General features: G+C 48.8%; 2 protein-coding genes across 2 annotated transcripts; one reads left to right on the plus strand and one right to left on the minus strand.

Annotated features, from left to right (window-relative positions):
• The first annotated feature begins 3,764 nt into the window (after nt 1-3,764).
• LOC127340071 (protein MAIN-LIKE 1-like) lies at nt 3,765-5,956 on the plus strand. The gene is made up of 5 exons (XM_051365850.1): nt 3,765-3,838; nt 4,056-4,755; nt 5,123-5,213; nt 5,598-5,650; nt 5,807-5,956. Exons 1-5 carry the CDS (start codon nt 3,765-3,767, stop codon nt 5,954-5,956), a joined length of 1,068 nt encoding a protein of 355 aa, XP_051221810.1.
• A 1,894-nt stretch (nt 5,957-7,850) lies between these two features.
• LOC127344611 (putative F-box/FBD/LRR-repeat protein At1g78760) lies at nt 7,851-9,996 on the minus strand. Its single transcript, XM_051370923.2, has 3 exons — nt 8,835-9,996; nt 8,584-8,724; nt 7,851-8,484 (listed from the first exon to the last, which is right to left on the minus strand). Exons 1-3 carry the CDS (start codon nt 9,936-9,938, stop codon nt 8,119-8,121), a joined length of 1,611 nt encoding a protein of 536 aa, XP_051226883.1. The 5' UTR covers nt 9,939-9,996; the 3' UTR covers nt 7,851-8,118.
• Nucleotides 9,997-22,364: the final 12,368 nt, after the last annotated feature.

The following is a 22,364-nucleotide window of genomic DNA, read 5'->3' on the forward strand; positions in this document are numbered from 1 at the left end:
TGGATAGCCTTTTGGCTATTTTCCGCATGTTCGCGCAGTCCCTCGATCTCCTTGATTTGCTCCAGCACGTGAATGCGCAAATCTTCGTGCAATTTCCGCGTGGACTGAGAAGCAGCAAAGAGTTAGTCGGATATTAAAATCTGGGGGCTGGCGAAGATTTCAAAGACTTGGCGAAGATTTCAAATTTCCGCCTAACAGTACATTTTGAGAAAGCATCGGCTAATACATGTTACACGGACCTATATCACCCAATGCTTGGGGGCTAGTATTACCTGCCGCACTTCCTTGTGCTTGGCGAAAAATTCCTTCAGGCTATCCTCCAGTTCCGCGAGATAACCCACTTCCTCCTCCGGCTTCCCCCATACCTTGTTCAGCATGGCGGAAACCTCCGCGTGACGCTCTGCGAGGGTAAGTTTTCGGAGGGACGGAGTTGGCTCGAGGCTGACGCGGGTCGCATTGGTAACTTGGAGGAGCTTGGCCTTTTGCTCTTGCTCCTCATCAGTAGGTCCCGCGAAAGCGGAACTTGGTTGATCTGGTGGAGGCATGGGAGAGGAGGTCCCCTGGGTGGAGTCGCCATGGTGGGCAGGGTCTTCCGGAAGGTCATCAAGGTCAATGATGTCCTTCGGATCCGGATTGCTGGCAGATGAAGCCTTAGGCGGAACTTCCACCTCAGGAGTGATAGGGAAGGAAGCCGGAGATGGTTTGGCCTTCTTCTTGATGACCCTTGGGGCCTTGGGAGGCTGGCTTCCGGAACTTCAGGAAAAACATACAAATATAAGAGCAAGTGTTAACCAGAACTTGGGTCTTGGAAGAAGACGCTTACCCGGAAGGCTTGAAAAAGTGCTGGATGGCAGGCTGCCCCTTGTTGCTGGTATTGATCAACGCGAGGCGCTTCTTTTCCGCCTCAGCTTTCCGGGTAGCCGCGATGCTGAGAGTTTCGCGGGGACGTTTCGCGTAAGGGCTGGAAGGGGCTGGCTTCTTCCTCTTCGCGGGACGCGGAGCTTCAGGAGCTTCCGCCTCTGACGTGGCTTCCGGATCCGTGTGGCCGGTGGATGGGACTCGGAGGAGAGTTCCGAGCTCATTTTCCTCAAGCGCCTCGAGCTAGTTCAAAGTTACACTTAGCCAAAAGTTTGAAGAAAAGCGATAAACTACCGCAGTTCCGGATCCCTCCGTGTGGATGTCTTTGTTGCATACGTGAACGTGGAGTTCACGTGGGATCTTTATGAGGACCCGGATCCTTTTGTCGATGGCGTCGGCGGAGAGGTTATCCTTGGTGGCGCGCATCGGATCGTCGCGCCCTGTGTATTCAAACATCAGGCGGTCCCGATGTTGCAGCGGCTGGATCCGCTTCGTGAACCACGAGAGGGTTAGGTCTTTTCCCGTCAGCCCCTCCTCCGTAAGCTTGCAGATCCGCCTGACAGCGCGGGTCAGCTGAGGCGAGTCGGAGAAGTGGGGGCAGTGCGTCCAAGACGGAAGCTCGGCGGCGGGGCAGTTCTTGAAAGGTGGTAGCTTCTTGTCGCTCACGGGGTCGGAGACGTCTTTCAGATAGAAGAAGCCCCCAGACCAGTATCTCGCGGATTCATGGCGGTCGGTGGGGGGATAAACGCGGCCCGGGCGGATGATGAAGGTGACGGATCCGCAAGTCGCCAACTCGGAAGTTTGGCGGATCTTCTCCTTCTTGACAGAAAAGTAGTATTGGAAGAGAGAGAGCTCTGGGGTTACCCGGAGGTGGCCTTCGCAGAGAGCAACGTGGTTGCTGATGGCGAGCACGCTGTTCGGAGATATGTTGTGAGGTTGGAGTCCGTATGTCTTCAGAATCTCCCGGAAGAAATCTGAAGGCGGAAACGAAAATCCGCGCTCCACCAGTGCCTTCGTCAGCACCATCTCGTTGTCCCTTGGAGCCGGAGCTGGTTCATTTGGAACTGTCCTCCAGCTTCCGGGTTGCAGGAAGCCCTCTGACTCGAGATTCTTTAACTCCATCTCGGTGGTGGTACAGGGCCACCACTTCCCCTTAGCTTCGGAGTCGCGCTTCCGAGCTTTTGATTTCTTGGCAGCCTCTTCTGTTTGCTGCTCCGACTGGCCCGCCTCGGAGGTTTTCTCCGGGTGAGCAGAGGTCCCCTCAGTCTCCTTGCCGGAATCCTTTGTAGGATCCAGCCTGATGGGAACAAAGGGAGGAGGGGCGGAGGAAATGGGCATCGCCATGATCGGTTCCGAGCTCGGAGGCGGAGTCGTCGAAGACATCTGAAGAAAAAAGGTTGGCGGAAACTTTCTTTAGTCGGATCCCACTTCGTCTTCCCCAAGTTCATCCCTACCAACTACGGCGCGAAGTTTGAGCTCGAGGATTTACCGTAATGGCGCGTGCGGTGGTCGAGGTTGCCGGCGGCGAGTTTTTCCGCGCGGTGGTTCGCCGGAGTTAAGAACACGAAGAACACTGCGGCGGAGGGCTCGCTCCGGTCGTGCTCCGGCGACTTTCCGGCAGGTTCCGGCGCGGCGGAGAAGAGGCTTGCGGGCGGCGCTCGGAGGAGAGGTGAAAAGGGGGTGAATGGGGTGAGAAGGGGTCGACGGCTGATATTTATAGGCTGAGGGGATAAGATTCGTGTTCCGCATCCTGTGGTCGGAACGCAAGCGTCGCGCCGTTGGATGCGTGACACGTGTCGAAAACCCTAGCGGTAAAAATGGCTAGAGATAAGTTACCGCGCAAATCGCGCGAAAATGGCGCCAGAATAGGCGGAACCGTTTGAGTCTTTTAAGATTCCGGGTGATTGCGTGAAGATAAGTTGGCTCTTGTTCGCGAGCAGGGAGTAACCCGGAAATGTTCTTTGGAACGTCGATGGATGAAGTCCCGCAGGATGAGAGCATTTTCCGGCTACAAGTTGGAAAAAGAAGAAAATGCAAAGTTTGAGCTCTTCAAGTTTCTCCGCGTTGCCGACGATGCCGGAAACCTAAGGAACAAACATGGCGGAAATTGCTGGCGAAACTCGGAGAACTCTGGGGGCTACTGTTGTGGGTATACTTCATGGGTGTACCATCGACAGTGCCTAGATCCGGCAAGCCCGGGTGGCCCACAGACGGTGATGAGGCATGTGGCCCATCGGGCGGCCCAGTTGCTGTTGATCATGAAGGAAGAAGTCCAGCCCAGGATCAGCAGGCCGGATCCGCACCGACCTAGGAGTGACCCGGATCCAGGGAGGCCCATGAGGAACCCGGATCCAAAGATTTACGTGTATGGAAGGCGGATCCGTGACGTGCACGGCAAGATATTGTACCGTAGCTAGGCTATCTGTAATCCGGCTAGGACTCTCCATGTAAACCCTAGATCCGTGCGCCTTTATAAGCCGGATCCCGGGAGCCCTAGAGGCACAACCACAACTCATTGTAACAACGCGAAAGCGCCCAGATAATTCCAGACAAGCAGCAGTAGGCCCTGTCATCGTGCAGGTGTTCCGAAGCTGGGTAACTCGCGTACCACCGTCCCGTGTGCACTCCGCTCTATGGCCCCTACTTCTCCCCCTCGTGAGGATCCCTCCTCCGAGGTACCGTCGATTAGGCAACGACACAGCCCGACCACATCTTCTTCTTTCTTTCTCTGCTCTCTGCTTCGCCTCCAACTGCCGCCGTCGGCCGCCTCTCCTCTCCCCCCACCAAATCCTCCACGGATTGGACAGATCTGGCCGGCCAAATCCATCCCCATACAATCCTCAAGGTATTCCCGTCGTTTCCCTTCGATTCATCCAAGATTTGCTCCGATTTAATTCGATTTAGACATGGAACCTAGATTGGAAATGTTGGTTGTTGGAATCTATATTGATGTGTATGTGTTGAAATTGATAGCCTCATTGTATGCATGTGTTTGAACCATAGATTTGTTGGAACCATAGATGTTAAATTTCACATGTATGTATGTATGTGTTGAAATGACTATGTATGTTGAAATGACTAATTTTTTTTGCTTAGGAAATGCATTCAAATTTGTTACATATGCCTAGTGTTTGCGATGGAATAACTCATATTTGTTAGGAATGACTCATAATATGGTGTTTTATGTAAACATGTAGGATGGTGTATCTCTTAGATATTGAGTATGACAAGGATCACCGGGCTTTTCATATGACGAAGAAGAGAACGGATCTTCACCCTTTGAAGATTCGTTACCATGGCACAGTAGATATAGCGTATGACGAGAGGTACATAGAGTTCATCCAGCCTACCGGTTTTCTCCCGTTCATATCGCTTGTAAGCCGTGGGGGGCCGAACATGAACGCCACGGCACTCACCGCCCTTGTCGACCGGTGGAGGCCGGAGACGCACACCTTCCACTTGAGGGCCGGCGAGATGACCCCTACTCTTCAGGATGTTTTCATGATACTTGGACTTCCTATTCAGAGCGACCCACTGTGTATGAACACAACTTCTGATGGGTGGCGCCAGCAGATGGAGAACCTTATTGGCATGGCTCCTCCGCCGCCAGAAGATCCAAAGGAGAGAACTCCCACCGGAGCATCTTTCTCTTGGATCAGGACTAACTTTGGAGAATGCCCGGAAGGGGCCAACGAGGACACTATCAGGACGTATACCCGTGTGTACTTGTGGTACATGTTGTCGAGGACTCTCTTTGCTGACAGTGTTGGGAAGCTGGCCCATTGGTGCTGGCTCAAGGCGCTTACGGTGTTGGAGCACCGGTGGAGTTGGGGAACAACGGCACTTGCCTACCTCTACCGGCAGGTGATGATTTGCTGTATTTACTATTCTTCTATAGTAGTGTGCTAGACAAAGTACTAACCTAATGTCTTATTTTCGCACTTGGACGAAGCTTGTCGCGGGACTGGAAAGGGTGGTATTGGTGGATGCTTGCTCCTACTTTCCGTATGGAGCTGGGACCGCCTATCAGTTGGGCAACCCAGGATACTCGACGAGAGGCCATGGCCTCATCACCGGAACAACCTTGATCGGGAGCCGACTTGGGCATATCTTTGGGACAATGTCTCGGAGATGACGAGCGATCCAAAGATCATGTACATGCACTACACTGAGGAGTTGGACACTCTTACCGCTGAGCAGGTAACCGATTTTAATCAATCACTCTTTTGCATGTTGTAAATTCTGAAATATTTGTATGCTGCAGGTGGATTGGGAGCCATATGGTTCCTACTACCATATTGGCGCCGGGATGCCTGACCTCAACCCCAAGTGCCTTGAGGAGGCGCGGTTCTGGCGTATGCGCTGCCCACTCATATGCATGTGGCTTGTTGAATACCACTAGCCGCACAGAGTGATGAGACAGTTTGGGCTGTATCAGGAGTGCCCACCTCAGTGGCAAGACACAGACCACGCGCTTCATAGGTAAACTTCTTGAATCATGCGATGGAAGCTTGTTGATTGAAGAGGTAGAATCTAACTTCTTGATTCTTGCAGGCTTGATAGGCAGCGACAGAGGAAGATCACAAATTGGCCTGTCCATCATAGAGGCCACGTCACAGCGTTCCAACACTGTTTGGAAGCGATACAGAATGCTGGCCATGTGGAGATTGTGCCTCACGACTTGGCCGCTTTCAACAACTATCTCCAATGATTTCATCAAAGCACGCGTATCGAGTTAGTGAACCCCGCGTATGATGATGACATCTTGGACGACCCCATCGAGTTCGATGAGGTTGCGCAAAGCCATCACGACATCTATGCTCGCAAAAGGAGATCGACTTCTATTGCTTCCGAGGGGAACTTCGTGGTAATGTATTCTCTCATTAGCTAGTACATCATCTACATTGGCATGTGCTCGCTTAAACTGTGTATAATATGTTTGTCACAGCGGTCCGAGATCCAAAAAACAGTTGAGGAGTGCGAGGTTGTTTGGGATCAGAGCCATAGAGATGAAAAGCCTGTTGGCCCGTTGCGGCATTTAATTAAGATACGATCACCAACTTTGAATGTAAGCTATTATGTCCGGGTGGCTTTGTAACCATGACTTCCATGCCGCAGAACACTGCACGAAAGATGTGGCGGTTAGCCAACTTGCTAGGTTGCCGCGACGGCGAAATTGCTACATCCTCTTCTGAAGAGGCGGAGGTATGGACTATTTTATTGCTGTCAAACATGTGCTTACTAATTTCAACTTTTCTAATCTCATGTGTTCATGTTTGTGAAGATTCCTGACGACGACACCATTCTGAGTCAAATCATTAGTCGCGGCAAGAAGCAAACCACACGGTCAGCTTACCAGTTGAAGCCAAGGGGCAAGGCTCCAAACGGATACACTCCGGATGATTATGTCAACCGAGGAAAGAAGGTTGTGATTGAGGAGGATGAGGCGCCGCCGCGGAGATCATCTTTGAGGAGGATGAGAAACGATGAGCCGTTATCTTCAGAGGAGGAGCAGGAGCAGGAGAAGCAACAGCAACAAGAGCCACGGCAGCGGACGAAAAGGATGGCCGTCCGGAAGCAGCCCGTGAGGACGGCACGTCGAGGAGGATACTAGGATTTGCTACGTGTTGTTGTGAACTCTATCTTCATAAGTATCGTGTTGTGAACCAATGTCATTCCGAACCATGTCTCTATTGCTACGTGTTGTTTGAATCTATGTGCTACGATGTGAGCTATGATGTGTGCTATGTGTATATTCTATGTGTATGAAATTGCTATTATTGTGTTGAAAACTGTTTAAATAAGACAAGAATTTTCATGTTTTTAACACAAGTCAACATGTGGCGCCCCACACGCCGGCGCCACACCTCACTATGTGATGCCCACGGCGTCCGCGCCACATATGTTGATTATATGTCGAAAATATCCAGGAGCTACGGACGCTTGGTCCTTAACCGTTTTGGCGAGGCTGTTTGTGTGACGCCGGCGGCATCGGCGCCACACTGTGAAGTGTGGCGTCCGTGGCATCGGCGCCACACAAACAGCCTTGCCAAAATGGCTAAGTCCCAAGCAAATTGTCTTACAGTATGTTTTGGGAAATTATAAGTGCACGTGTGGCGCCGATGGGAGCGGCGCCACACATCCTGCCACGTCGGATCGGCGCACAGCTCAGCGTCGAGGACGCCACGTCGGCTGGGAGAGTGACGCCGCAGACACGGGCGCCACACAGTGAGGTGTGGCGCCGATGTGAGGGGCGCCACACAAAAGAGTTAGATGAGTGAAATAGTTTGGCCGGAGGGTCAGTCCGTGCTATAGTTGCAACAAAAGGTTAGTTTTGTGTAAATCGCCGGAGATTGAAGCTTACAAAGTAGCAAAGCTAGGGACTGTAGGCATGCCCGAGAATTGTACGGGTTCCCATGGGATTCTTTCCGCTGAAATAAAGTACAGGTCCACAAAGTTGGTGGCCACTGGCCTGGTGGGGGTGTTTTTGGATTGTTCATGGTCAGCTCAACAACGGTTTTAAGCTATAGCTAGCTATTTATAGTTCAGCCAGGAAACTTCATGCCAAGCACGTCCTCGTCGATGGTCCCTATCACAAGCAGCAAACAACGACCGGGGACTGGTCATTTTAAACCAGCCCGAATGGTGATAGGAGCACCAGTGCACCAGGCTACAAACAACGACCGGGAACTGGTCATTTTAAACCAGCACAAATGGCGATACGGTGATAGAGCACCAGGCCTTAAAAGTTCAATACAGCTTGCGAAAAAAAATCGGTCTCAAATTTCAAGCATTGGATACGTATTTAAAAGATGGTGCAAGGTATCAAAATTACCTACAGAAGGCAAGGCTCAGTTTGCGTCTGTTGTGCTCATTTTATAATCCGCTGTTGAAAATTAGGCATGAAAGTAGGCTTAAACAGGTCAAACAAACACTAAAATAGACAAAAAAAAAACAGGTGGGGCAAACAGGATTATGTTAATCCACCGCAATATCAAACTCAGCCTAAAGCAGTATGATTACACTATTAAGTACAAGCCAGTTGATACACATCCAACAAGAAGTCCAGCTAACTAGTCTGCTACAGCCAATCCCCACCTTGCTGATTCTTCTTCTAAAAAACTATATATGAACAGTTCTCGGATTCAGACACAAGATGACAACTTAACTAAACTTACACAGTCCAATGGCGGGAGAGATGTTCAGATTGCAATCACAATATCTTCTTCTGGTGCTTCAAACTATCCATCACGCCAGGGTTTATAACAGCGAAACTCTGTTTTCATTCTGGCACCGCCCGGGACAGCACTGGCACAAGTACAGGCCATTGACCGGCTCAGAAGCTGTGAAGAGCAGGAACTGGACTCCCGGATAGACTCTATTTATAGACCGAAACAACAGCTGTACTTGTGTACTGTCACAATCTTCTCCTTTGAGACGGTAGAGTTCGATGGTCTTAAGAGCTCTAGCCATCCCAAGCAGAAAGTGCAGAAACCTCCACTGGCAATCATGCCCTCCGAAATTCTCAAAGACAACTTTGGTGACTGAATGCTGGATGCACTGGATAGAAGTTGTGGTGTCCCACGCTTCAAAGGCAACCAAGTGCGATATTGATCGATTTTCAGGCTGCAAACAGCAGACGGGATTAACACAACTGATGCCGTATGCTAGAGCCATCGCATATGTGGGGTTTAGTTATAAGGAGAGCTGCGCTGTAGTGGTTACCTCGACACAGAGTGTCTCGAGACACGGGAAGCATTTGAGCAGCTGAGCAACGAAGATGGTATGCCCCTTGTCAGAGAAGGAGACCTGGATTGCCAAGGTCTTGACGCTGCTCATCAGAGTCCTGAATTGCACGATGCCTCCCTGCAGTATGCACAGCATATCATTATTCCAGGACACTTAGTTTCAGAGCAATAGCATCAGAGTCGTAGCTCCAACCAATAGAACAAGTAAAATGGCCAAGAATTACTTACATCGAATACGGTATCATGTAGCACGAGAGGCCGGACGTTCTTGGCCAAGTACCCCAGCACCTGCAGCTTTGGGGCGAAGACGATTTTCACTGCCGCTCCACTGTTGAGCAAACGGATGCCAACCAACTCTTCGAGGTTTGGGGCGTCCTCGACCACGAGCTCGGTGAGGCTGCCGAAGCCGCCGTAGAGGCGCAGCAGGCTCTTGGACCGGAGGCAGATCTTGTCCACCCCGGTGATGTTCACGAGCTTCGCGCACTCGAGGGCCGGGCAATGGGACAGCATCGCCTGCAGGGTTTCCTGGGACGACTTGACCTTGGACAGGTGGAGCCTCTTGAGGAGCGGGAGGTGGAGCTGCGACGCGGCGTCGTTGGGGAGGTCGCAGAAGCAGACGCTGAGGGTTTCGAGGGAGGCGAGCTGGAGGAGCGAGGGTGGGAGGGTTAGCCTCCAGGCCATGTGGAACATGTTGACGTCGACCTCGCGGACGCCGCGGGCCGCGAGCACGCGGAACCAGCCGCTGACGGAGGGCACGTGGTCGGTGAAGCCGCGCCCGTACATGAGGAAGCGGAAGCTGCGGACCGGGATGGGGCGGCCCGAGGCGAGGATGGCGTCGATGGCGCGGACGAGCCACACGCAGCCGCGGCCCCCCTCCGGCGGGAACGGCTGGCACGCGTTGAAGTCGAGCAGGGACTGGTCGAACAGGCGCCGCCACCGCGAGGAGAGGGTTGTTGATCGCGCGGCGTCGCGGAGCGGGAGGCGGGAGAGGATCGAGAGCAGGATCGCGTCGGGAAGCTCGCCGAGGCGGTCCGCCGCGTCGCCGCCGGTGGCGGGCTCCGCCCGGGAGCGCTTGGCCTGCGCCCTGCCATCGAATTCGTCGACGATCGGGGGCGGGAATTGGCAGATGCCGTCGTGGTCCGCGGCGGCGCCGCCGCCGACGACCTCGCCGGAGTCCGCGGAGGAGCGGTCCGGCGGCCCGCCGTCGAAGCCCTCGTCGGAGAGCGGCGGGGCGCAGTCGGCGGAGTAGGAGGGCGGGCGATCCGGCGAGACGATCTGACCTAGCTGCGAGGAGGTGGTGGAGGCGGTAGTGGGGGAGTTCACGCAACACATGCTGACCCGGGCGGCGATCGGATGGGGAGTCCTTCCTGGATGGAAGAGATGGATATTTTGCGTAAGCAAATTGGCGTCCTTTTCGGCGGAATCCGGATCCTGTGTGGCCTTGACAACTGTTTTCTTAAGCAAATCTTTTGCGGTGGATGCAATCCAAGCCGTCCGTCTGAAAACAACGGTTGGTGATACACAGCTGACCGCTTCTCGTCACCGCGGTCCCACAGCTGACCACCACCTACCCACGGCGTCCCATGAAGTTCATTTTTGTTGTGGCCAGTGTGCCCCGCCCTGTCGGCAGGTCTGGCGGAGCCGTCGCTACAGGCTAGCCCCTGGCCGACTTGAGATGATTTTGGCAAAACTTTCCTTAAAAGATTAACATAAAATGAACTTATTTGAAAATAATTCCATAAATAATCTATAACATGAAGCCTTGGGCCAGGGCGTAGTGACCACGAGTTCCTAGGCCACGGAGCCATGCTATAAACATCACTCATGCTATAGAGCATGGCTCATTGAGGTGGGGAGCCATACAAAAATAGTTAGTTTGTGAAATGATTTTAAAATAGGCTTATTTTGTGTTAATTTTTCAAGACTAGGTTATTTTTGTCAAAATTGTTCCAACATGAGTCAGTGTTCCTCGCTCGAGTCTTAACACTTATTCCACACATTCCACAACACAGTTGGCGACACCGATTGTTTTTTTTTTTTGTCTACACTAAGAGTAACCTTAGCGCAAGCCCTAAATTTTGGGCCTCTAAAAACTGATTTAAAGGGTTAGAGCATTTCTAACTAATCCCATAAAACTTAACTCCTTACCGGCCAAGTATCTTTAACTTATTATATTTTAAGTAGTTAAAGGATGGCCGTATTTAGTCCAATTCCTGTATTTATCTTTTTATAGTTTTTCCGCAATTGTTTTAGCCTTTGTCTCTCAAACATTTCAAATGATTGCACGGTATTTCATTAATTGTATAAAGATTCAAATTCAACATACGCAATAATTAAAATATAGACACACATATAGTTCACTCGATCGAACAATTTCAATTGAACCATGTATATAGTTCATCCAAAATGCAACACATCGATCTAGTTCATCCAAAAGAAACCACATGTTTGATAAAAAAAATACCACAACTTAGCATGTCTTATGTCGTGGAGCACCCCCAAAAGCTATCATATCTACCACTACATCATCACCATAGCATCTTAAGCACTTCTGTAACATCCCAAATTTCAATAAAAGAAAGTTAGAAGAATTCCAGAGAGCAAAATTTCAAACCAACAAAAACTTTTTAAATTGCATATAGTGCCATGCATAGGACTTGTGCATTTGATTGATATGCCATGATGATTGTTATTATGTGTATAAGATAAACCCTAAAACCCTAAAGTGATCATGAGAAGATCACAAACCAAATAAATCAAAAAGAGGAAGAAAATCAAATAAATGCAAAACCCTAAAAACCCTCCCATATGCTTTATGGCATTTTTATAAATTTTGACCCTAGACCAATTTGGTCTTCACCATTAGTTGAATAATGTTACTAAACACTTATTACAACTTTTGGAATCAAAGAATCACAAATCAAATGGATTTCAAATACAAAACTTGCTCACATATGATAATGGTCAAATCTGCCAATTATAGTCTGATCACTACTTTGAGCCATTGCAATTCAATTTTCTCAAACCAAACCTTGCTAACTCTTTGCACCACATCCAAATCAACATCAAGGTGAACACTTTTTGTAAAGATCACCATGCCAAATTCCTTCTTGATCATTAGCTATGCTCAACCAAAGTTGCAACATTTTAATATGTGCAACAATCTCACACTTGTCTAGTTTTGCAAAACTTTGAATTCAACAATGCCACCACCACACTTCACCACCTCTGGTCATTTCTAACTCATTGAAATACTTACAATTTAAAACTTGCAACAATTTGAATTGAATCAAATTTGGACAAAAATCAAAAATGGCATCAATGTAACTATTTGACACTATTTGCTATAGTGATCTACCTCATCAACTCTACCTAAACCCTAGCCCAATTGGTCCCCTGGTTCCCTCTAACCATCAATGATCAATAGAAACCCTAGGGAGAGGGAGAGCAAGGCTAGGACATGGCCATGCCGGCCATGTCGCCAACCCGACGCCCTCCCCCTCTCTCCATTGCTTCCCCAACCTGGCCCTGGTGTCCAGCATCGCCACCAAGCCTCTCTACCTCGCCTAGCACTCACCAGCTCGCCGTAGCCACCGTGGAGTCGCCGGAGATCGCGTGCACTGGTCGCCCAGACATGCCGCTCGTGTCGCGCGTGGCGCGCCACAGACGCGCCCTGGACACGCGCCGTCCCACGCCTTCACGCAAGCCCTGGACCCCCTGCGAGCATGTTGAGCGTCACCGTGCCACCGCGAACGCGCCAGACACGCTCGCCAAGCCAACCCGTGCCCGCCGTCGCCGGAGAAGGAAACCCTGACCCGCCGCAGACGCGCTCGACACGGAAGCAACGCGACCAATTCAGCCACCGCCCGACAGCGCTGTCGCCGCCAAACGTTTCGCCAGGAACCGCAGAACAGCGCCGCGCCCTCGCCTAGCTCGATAGCTCGCCGGAGACGCTGCGCCCACGACGACCAGCTCCCTGCCCCGCAGCACCCTCTCGCGCCTATAAATAGAGACCTCCCTGGACAGAACCCAGCACACCATCACGATCACCACTCACCACCGCTTCGCCCAGCACCAGTAGCTACCTCAATTGTCGCCGGAGCAAGGCCAATCGGAAGATCACCGCCGCGGAAGCCCTGCAGCAATCACCGATGATCCCGACCACCCCAGGCGACACCACTGCTACCAGGAGACTCGCCGTCGTCCACAACCTCGTCGCGCACACTGCCAACCCTTGCTGGAGCCGCCGTAAGCTCTCCCACCCCCTACCTGAGCCGCCGGCAAACTCCCTCTCGCCGTCGACAACGATGAATGTGCGTCGTTCGATCAGGTTCTAATCCAACGCGTTAGATTAATCCATACCGCTTCGGCGTTTAAACGCCGCTGACGGGTGGAGCCCCTTGTCAGGCAGCCCACGCGGGCACAGACGCGTGGTGAGCTGGCCTTGGGCCGTTTTAAATCGTTTAGGCCCAGTTAGTTTTCCCGCCGGCCTTTTTAATTCAAACTCGATTTAAACAATTCCAAACAAATTCAATACTGCCCAAACTTTGAAAATCAATAGATTCAAATTGGCTTAACCAAATTCAATGAATTTTATATTGTTGGAAAGCCACTAAAAAGATCTACAGAATGCCACTGGTCCCATGACCAGATTAGTTGTAGAATTAATTTGATAAAAAGAAGAAGGCAGGGACTTTTCCATATTCAAATAACTATTAGAAATCAACCAAAATAGATATTAAGTTAATTCCAACTCTAATAGCTCACATTTGACTTACACTAATTGTTTATGCAATAAAATGGTGTGGTCACTTTGCATGATCATGCCCTAGTTTAATTAATGGACAATATGGCTAGTTTATGTAGTTGATATTGTCCAAAACTATTAAGTAAATCATATGAAGTATTATACTTCATTTAAACCTTGTCTCAAATGAATTCATGTGATGTTTGGACCCCTGGCCAAACTCACTTATATGAATTACTTAGAGATTTAAATCCCTTGTAGCATTATTAAATAGTATGAGGTGGTCTACCTCATTTAAATCATTTTCTCAAATGATAATGATGAATGTTTGACTTAGGTCAATATAAGTTCATATATGATTGTTTGATAAATTAAATCTTAAGAAGATTTCAATGAGAGGAAATTATTTCTCAAGAACCCTATGGAAACTATCATTTACATATTAAATAACAAGAAGTAAATTCTCCTCAAGCAACACAACCCATGCACCCTAATTAGATTATTTGTGTGCATAGAATAGTTTGTGTGTTTATATGTAATACATGGAATAGCCATTGAATTAGTGAGTAATTATACTCATATTCAAATTTAGACGCTAGCACCGGAGAGTACACGGAAGAAGAAGGTTGCTACCAAGAGGAGGAGGAGGAGGAGAACTTTGAGAACTACCAAGGCAAGCTAATATTCTTGCAAAGTGCAAAGCCCCTTGGGGCAAGGCACCATGAATCTTACCTTTTCTTACATAAGCCTATCCCCTGTTTATACATTACAAGTTTTTACTTGTTTTCTCAAGAAGTTACTTTTATAGTTAACTTTGGTCAAAGTACAAGAGGTTACTAGAGTAGTGCAGTTATTCTCAACCAAGCAAAGCAAGATAGCCCCCCCTCATGAATTAGAGCTAGTGCTAATGAAATAAAACTTGACTACTCTAGATGGGAACAATGTGACTTGAAATGAATTTGAAACCTTGGAATGATGATGCATTCCATTGAATGATTTTTGAAGGTGAATATGACCAAGAGAAGATAGTGATTTTTGACAAACATGATATTGGTTTGAATGCGATACCTTTCCAATAGTAAGTACCCCCACAATACCTGATTATGGGCAGGGCTTAACTGGAAGTTTATGCATCTTAGTATGGGTTCACTCTGAATACACGTCATAGGGGTTACGCTTGAGGCTGCCTCCGTTGTTGAGAAATGATGTGAAATTGAGGTGAATTGTACGGCCAAGCCCTGTGCAGTTCCCAGGTTGACAGTTGGTCTTCACTGGGAGGCCAAGCTCATGGGGAGAGGTGCTTATACTAGGATTTGTAAGTGAAAGGTTATGGTTGATGATCCGCGTACTGTGTTATGATGATTCGGGGTAATCCCGACGGATGAAATCAAATGTTGTGGCACAAGTGTGCAACCTCTGCAGAGTGTCAATCTATTCGAATAGCCGCGTCCACGGTTACGGACAGTTGGAAAGACCATACAGTTTCCGATGTCATATTTTTGAAATTGATGTTGAAAGAAGATGGTGAAATGAATTGTGGTGAATTGAATTGAAATCACCACTTGAATGGTGGGAATGACACTAATGTTCCCACTTGAGTTAGTTAGCATTTGAATAAGCTTTTCTCAAATACTTATGAACTAAAACTGGCTTTATGCAAATAAACTAGAGCTTAGCAAACCTTACTAGAATGTCTAGCACTTACATTAGTATTAGTTTGCGAGTACTTAAAGTACTCACGGCTTTGTCCCTGGCTATTCAAATGGCCAGAGTATGAAGATGAACAAGGAGATGACCAACAAGACGCCTACGACAACTAGGAGTCTTCCGACGTCAAGCGTTGGCCTGTGGACTAGAGAGTCCTTGTATCTTACGCTTCCGCTATGAACTTGTGTTTGTTCGATGATCACTAGATCATCTATTCGTGTAATATGGATGATGTGATTCCAATTGTAAGACATTATGGTTTGTAATGAATGATGACTGTGATACTTAACTATTATGCCTCGCAACAACAATATTCCTGGGATTGCGATGTATGACATAATAGGCATTCAGACTTAAAAATCCGGGTGTTGACAAGTTGGTATCAGAGCCATTGTTTGACCTTAGAAGACCTTAGTTAGAATGGGCGTTCTGAAAAAAAAACTTAACTTTGAAAATCAAATGAAGAGAATATTTGTGAAAACTTACTTACACTCTTGTCTTTGAGACTTTGCCAAAAATTTGATGAATCATGTTCTATCTTATTTGAATCTACTTAAAATTTTGCCACACTTTACACTCTCTAACTTACTCATCCAATTCTCTTTCAGATTGAGCCGAATGAACCCATCAACACCAAGTTTTACCAGCTTGGGAACGGAGGGAGCTTGATCTTCGAGCACGACCTCAACGCCGTCTCTGACTTCCTTGGGCGCCCACACCCCGAGTTCCACGGGGTTCAGTTGGACGACACGTCCGGAGGAGAGTTGCAGTGGGTGATCACTGCCGACTTGAGGGGCAAGATGGAGCCTCCCACCTCGGAGAGGATCCTCTTCTCCTTCCGCGAGAGCAACTGGCTCGACGGACTCGCACGTGGCCTTCAGGAGGCACTTGCGCGCCTCTGTGGACAGAATGTGGTGCGCATCCTCGCTTCGCGCTTCGCGCATCTCGTGAGGCGTGATGCCATGGGAGTGCCCATGGAGCTGCAGCCGCACCCGGAGTTGAGGCACCACGCTGAGCACCTGGACTTCATGCTCTATCAGACTCAGAAGGACCTCAACGCCACTCGCGCTTACGCGAACCAGACCCATGCTCACATCATCGAGCAGGGTGAGGCGATCAAGCTACTCAACAACGACCGCAAGAGCCTTCGTCAGCAGCGTGCCAAGAAGGACGCTACGATTGTGCGCCTTCGCGCCAAGATCGCGTCACTCGAGGCCACTGTCAAGGCCCAGGAGGATCAGATCAGAGAGCTGGAGGATGACGACGGAGGCATCGACCTTCAGGGAGGAGGAGCCTTGGCGGCGGCGGCCGACGACTTTGAGGAGGACGAGTTCACCGAGGAGGAGGACTACGAGTTCCTGGAGGCAGGACCCAATGACTACGTCCCGATCGACGTCGAGGATGAGGAGTAGTTGCACTAGTTTCACTTATGTAGGTGTGAGTTGTATCCCGTCCCTTGTATCGTAGCATGAGAATGGTTCTTAAAACCATTGGAGTATGAGTGTGTTAGTTTGTACTATGTGTTGAATGAATGAATGAATGAATGTTATGTTGTCATGAAAAGATTACAAATTTCAAATGTTTTCAAACTTAACCAAAATAAACCATAGAATGTTCCCTCTTATCTCATGATCTTCTATATCTTCAGATGGCCCCTCCCAATCGCACCAACGACGCGATGATGCAACTGCTGCAAACCCTGCTTGCCGATAGGGAGACAGAAAGAGCTGAACGCCAAGCCAACCTCACTGCTTTGCAGAACATTGCCAATCAAGGCCATGGGAATCATGACCACCCTGGATCCAAGCTCAAGAACTTCCAGAACACCAACCCTCCAGTGTTTAGCAAAACTAAGGAGCCCCTCGATGCTGACGACTGGCTCCAGACTATGGAGAACAACTTGGAAGTAGCCGGAGTGGAAGCCAACGAGAAGGCCCTGTTTGCAACCCACTATCTCGCTGGACCAGCCCGCGCTTGGTGGACAAGCACCCGTGCCATGAACGGAGGTCAGCTCATGACTTGGGAGGATTTCAAGCTAAAGTTCAGCAAGTACCATGTACCCCCGGGTCTTATCAAAAATATGAGGGATGAGTTCCGTGAACTGAAACAAGGTCGCATGACGGTGGTAGAATACCGCGACAAGTTTCTCACACTGTCGAGGTATGCCCCTGATGAGACCGACACCGTTGAGAAGAGGAAGGAGAGATTCCTGAACGGACTGCATGATGAGATGCAGACTGTCCTCGTCAACATCCCCTTCGCCGACCTCGAAGCCCTTGTTGACTCCGCCATCCAGGCAAGCTGAACCAAGCCAATGAGAACCGCAAGCGCCGCATGGCGAATCAAAGTGGGTCTAGCCATACCCAGAAGTTTAGCCCCAGCTCAAGCGGAGGTTTCACTCCAAGAAACAACAAACCCCCGATGCAGAACTCGCGCCCCGGTTATCAGAACCGGAGTGGAGGAAACTCCAAGCCCGGAGGCTACAACAACAACAACTACTACAACCGCGCTCCGCCCAGAGCCCCCAACAACAACAACAACAACACCAACACCGCTCCCAGAACGGAAGCAACGCCGTCCCCGTTGCGAACAAGCAGGACAAGACCACCATCACTTGTTATGAGTGTGGTGTAGTGGGGCACTACTCCAACGAGTGTCCCAAGCGACTCGCCAAGCTCGCCGGCAACACCGCTGCACCTGCTCAGCAGCAACGCCGTGTCTCCACCGGCAAGAAGTTCGCCCCCAACAACCCCAATAACCGCAACGGCCGGCTCTACCACATGAACGCCGAAGAAGCCCAGGAAGCACCAGATGTTGTACTGGGTATGTTTTCTGTCAACCACATCCCTGCCAGAGTGTTGTTTAATTCCGGAGCATCTCATTCTTTTGTCACCGAAGACTTTGCATCAACAAGTAAAATTCAACCCCTCAGTTTGAAGCATGTTATGATAGTTCAAATCCCCGGATCAACCTCCAAAGCTAGAAAATTTTGCAAAAATGTACCAATCAAAATCCATGATGTAGATTTCTATGCCAATCTAATCATTCTGGGAACCAAAGGTTTGGAAGTCGTACTAGGAATGGACTGGATGTCCAAGCACAATGGATTGATAGACTGTGCCAAGAAAGCCATAACCATGACTAGCAGCACCGGTATCGTAGTAGAGCACGTCTCTGAAAAACTACCCAGAAAATTTACCTGCAACCAAAGTGTATCCAAGCCAACTCTGGATCAAATTAGGGTCGTTTGTCGCTACCCTGATGTGTTTCCGGATGTTCTACCCGGTATGCCCCCGGATAGGGATATTGAGTTCATCATCGAGTTAATCCCCGGAACTGGACCCATAGCCCAGAGAGCCTACAGCATGAACGCAACAGAGCTTGTGGAGCTGAAGAAACAAATAGATGATATGTTGGCCAAAGGTCTGATTAGACCAAGTGCATCCCCCTGGAGATCACCAGTTTTGTTTGTGGACAAGAAGGATGGTGCCAATCGTTTATGTACGGACTATCGTAAGCTTAACGATATCACCATCAAAAACAAATACCCCCTACCCAAGATAGAAGACTTGTTTGATCAACTCACCGGAGCCAGAGTTTTCTCCAAGATAGATCTTAGAACTGGATATCATCAGCTGAAAATCCGAGCCACCGACATTCCAAAAACTGCCTTCACCACCAGATATGGGTTGTATGAGTACAACATCATGTCATTTGGACTGACCAATGCCCCCGCCTATTTCATGAATCTCATGAATAAGATCTTCATGAACTTTTTGGACAAGTTTGTCGTTGTTTTCATCGATGACATCCTTGTGTACTCCAAGTCCGAAGAGGAACATGAACAGCATTTGGAGACTGTCCTAGAAACCCTTAGGCATCACCAGTTGTATGCCAAGTTCATCAAGTGTGAGTTTTGGTTGGAAGAAGTTGGATTCCTGGGACACATCTTGTCTGCAGGAGGAATTGCCGTAGACCCCGCCAAAATCAAAACTGTTATGGAATGGCAAGCCCCAACCACCCAAACCGAGGTCCACGCTTTTCTTGGATTAGCCGGATATTACCGCAGATTTGTAGAAGGCTTTTCGAGCATCGCTCGACCAATGACCCAATTGTTGAAAAAGGACAGAAAGTTTGAGTGGACCGATAAATGTGAAGAGAGCTTTCAACAGCTCAAGAGTAGACTAACCACAGCCCCAATCCTGATCATGCCAGACATTGCCAAGCCCTTTGATGTATATTGCGACGCCTCCAAGACTGGTCTTGGATGTGTTCTTATGCAAGAAGGCAATGTTGTATCCTATCTTTCAAGACAGCTAAAGCAACATGAACAGAACTACCCAACCCATGACCTCGAGCTTGCAGCCGTGGTCCTAGCCTTGAAAGTTTGGCGTCATTACCTCATGGGTAATCGATGCGAGATCTACTCCGACCACAAGAGCCTCAAATATATCTTCACCCAGAAGGAGCTGAACATGAGACAACGCCGATGGATCGAATTGATCAAGGATTACGACATGGAGATTCACTACCACCCCGGCAAGGCCAATGTGGTAGCGGATGCTTTGAGTCGACTGCCATGCCAGTTGAACTCCATGCTCGCAACTGAGCAGCCCAGCTTGCATCAAGAGTTTGAACAGTTCAGACTTGAACTTGTTAGTGAAGGATTCCTAGCCAGCATAGAACTGCAACCCACCTTGGTTAGCCAAATCAAGGAAGCCCAGAAGGACAACGCTAGCATCGACGGAATCAAGAAACAGATAGCCGCAGGAAAAGCCCCTGGATTCACCATAGATGAAGCCGGAGTTCTTTGGTACAAAGAACGCCTCTGCGTACCGTCGGACTCAGACTTGAAGCAAGTCATCCTGCAAGAAGCCCATGAAACCCTTTATTCAATCCACCCCGGAGGTACCAAGATGTACCAAGACCTGAAGGAACAATTCTGGTGGCATGGAATGAAGAGAGAAATCGGCAGCTACATCACCAAGTGTGACATCTGTCAAAGAGTCAAGGCAGAACATCAACGACCCGCCGGACTGTTACAACCCCTCCAGATTACAGAATGGAAATGGGACTCCGTAGGAATGGACTTCATCACCGGACTGCCCAAATCCAGCAAAGGCAATGATTCAATATGGGTAGTTGTCGATAGATTGACCAAAGTCGCCCATTTCATAGCCGTCAAGACCACCTACCAAGGCCCAAAGTTAGCTGAACTATACATTTCCAGAATAGTCGCCCTGCACGGAACCCCGAAATCGATAGTGTCAGATAGAGGATCACAGTTCACCTCAAGATTCTGGCAGAAAGTGCACGAAGGACTAGGAACCCGTCTGAATTTCAGCACCGCCTATCACCCTCAGACCGACGGACAGACTGAGAGAGTCAACCAGATACTGGAGGACATGCTGAGAGCATGTGTACTGGAATATGGATCTAAGTGGGAAGACTGCCTACCTTACGCAGAATTCTCTTACAACAACAGCTACCAAGCTAGCCTACAGATGGCCCCCTTTGAAGCCTTGTACGGAAGGAAGTGCCGTACCCCCCCTGAACTGGTCGGAAGTCGGAGAAAGACAAGTCTTTGGCCCAGATGTTCTTCGTGAAGCCGAAGAGAAAGTACACAAGATTCGTGAGTACCTCAAGACTGCGCAATCCAGACAGAAGAGCTACGCCGACAAGAGATGTCGGGAGATGACCTTTGAGATCGGAGACTTCGTCTACCTCAAGGTATCCCCCTTGAAAGGAATGCAGAGATTCCAGCTGAAAGGAAAGCTCGCACCCCGATATGTCGGACCCTTCAAAGTTCTCAGCCGCCGAGGAGAAGTATCTTATCAACTGGAGCTACCTGAAGAGATGTCGGCTGTGCACGACGTGTTTCATATCTCACTCCTCCGGAAATGCCTTGAAGTCCCCGAGAAGATCGAAGTGTTCAAGAACATCGATCACCGATCGGTGGATATCAACAAGGACCTGACTTACCGCGAAGTGCCGATTCGCATCCTGGAGGAAGCTTACCGAACCACCCGCACCCGAAGCATCAAGTTTCTGAAGGTACAGTGGAGCAATCATACCGAGGATGAAGCCACCTGGGAACGCGAAGACTTCATGAAGAAGGAGTACCCAAATCTCTTTAGTACCTAACTTTCTTTTCGATCTCGGGACGAGATCTTTTGTAAGGGGGAAGGGTTTGTAACATCCCAAATTTCAATAAAAGAAAGTTAGAAGAATTCCAGAGAGCAAAATTTCAAACCAACAAAAACTTTTTAAATTGCATATAGTGCCATGCATAGGACTTGTGCATTTGATTGATATGCCATGATGATTGTTATTATGTGTATAAGATAAACCCTAAAACCCTAAAGTGATCATGAGAAGATCACAAACCAAATAAATCAAAAAGAGGAAGAAAATCAAATAAATGCAAAACCCTAAAAACCCTCCCATATGCTCTATGGCATTTTTATAAATTTTGACCCTAGACCAATTTGGTCTTCACCATTAGTTGAATAATGTTACTAAACACTTATTACAACTTTTGGAATCAAAGAATCACAAATCAAATGGATTTCAAATACAAAACTTGCTCACATATGATAATGGTCAAATCTGCCAATTATAGTCTGATCACTAATTTGAGCCATTGCAATTCAATTTTCTCAAACCAAACCTTGCTAACTCTTTGCACCACATCCAAGTCAACATCAAGGTGAACACTTTTTGTAAAGATCACCATGCCAAATTCCTTCTTGATCATTAGCTATGCTCAACCAAAGTTGCAACATTTTAATATGTGCAACAATCTCACACTTGTCTAGTTTTGCAAAACTTTGAATTCAACAATGCCACCACCACACTTCACCACCTCTGGTCATTTCTAACTCATTGAAATACTTACAATTCAAAACTTGCAACAATTTGAATTGAATCAAATTTGGACAAAAATAAAAAATGGCATCAATGTAACTATTTGACACTATTTGCTATAGTGATCTACCTCATCAACTCTACCTAAACCCTAGCCCAATTGGTCCCCTGGTTCCCTCTAACCATCAATGATCAATAGAAACCCTAGGGAGAGGGAGAGCAAGGCTAGGACATGGCCATGCCGGCCATGTCGCCAACCCGACGCCCTCCCCCTCTCTCCATTGCTTCCCCAACCTGGCCCTGGTGTCCAGCATCGCCACCAAGCCTCTCTACCTCGCCTAGCACTCACCAGCTCGCCGTAGCCGCCGTGGAGTCACCGGAGATCGCGTGCACTGGTCGCCCAGACATGCCGCTCGTGTCGCGCGTGGCGCGCCACA

The sequence above is a fragment of the Lolium perenne genome, chromosome 3 (genome assembly GCF_019359855.2).
Source record: "Lolium perenne isolate Kyuss_39 chromosome 3, Kyuss_2.0, whole genome shotgun sequence".
Lineage (NCBI taxonomy): Eukaryota > Viridiplantae > Streptophyta > Magnoliopsida > Poales > Poaceae > Lolium > Lolium perenne.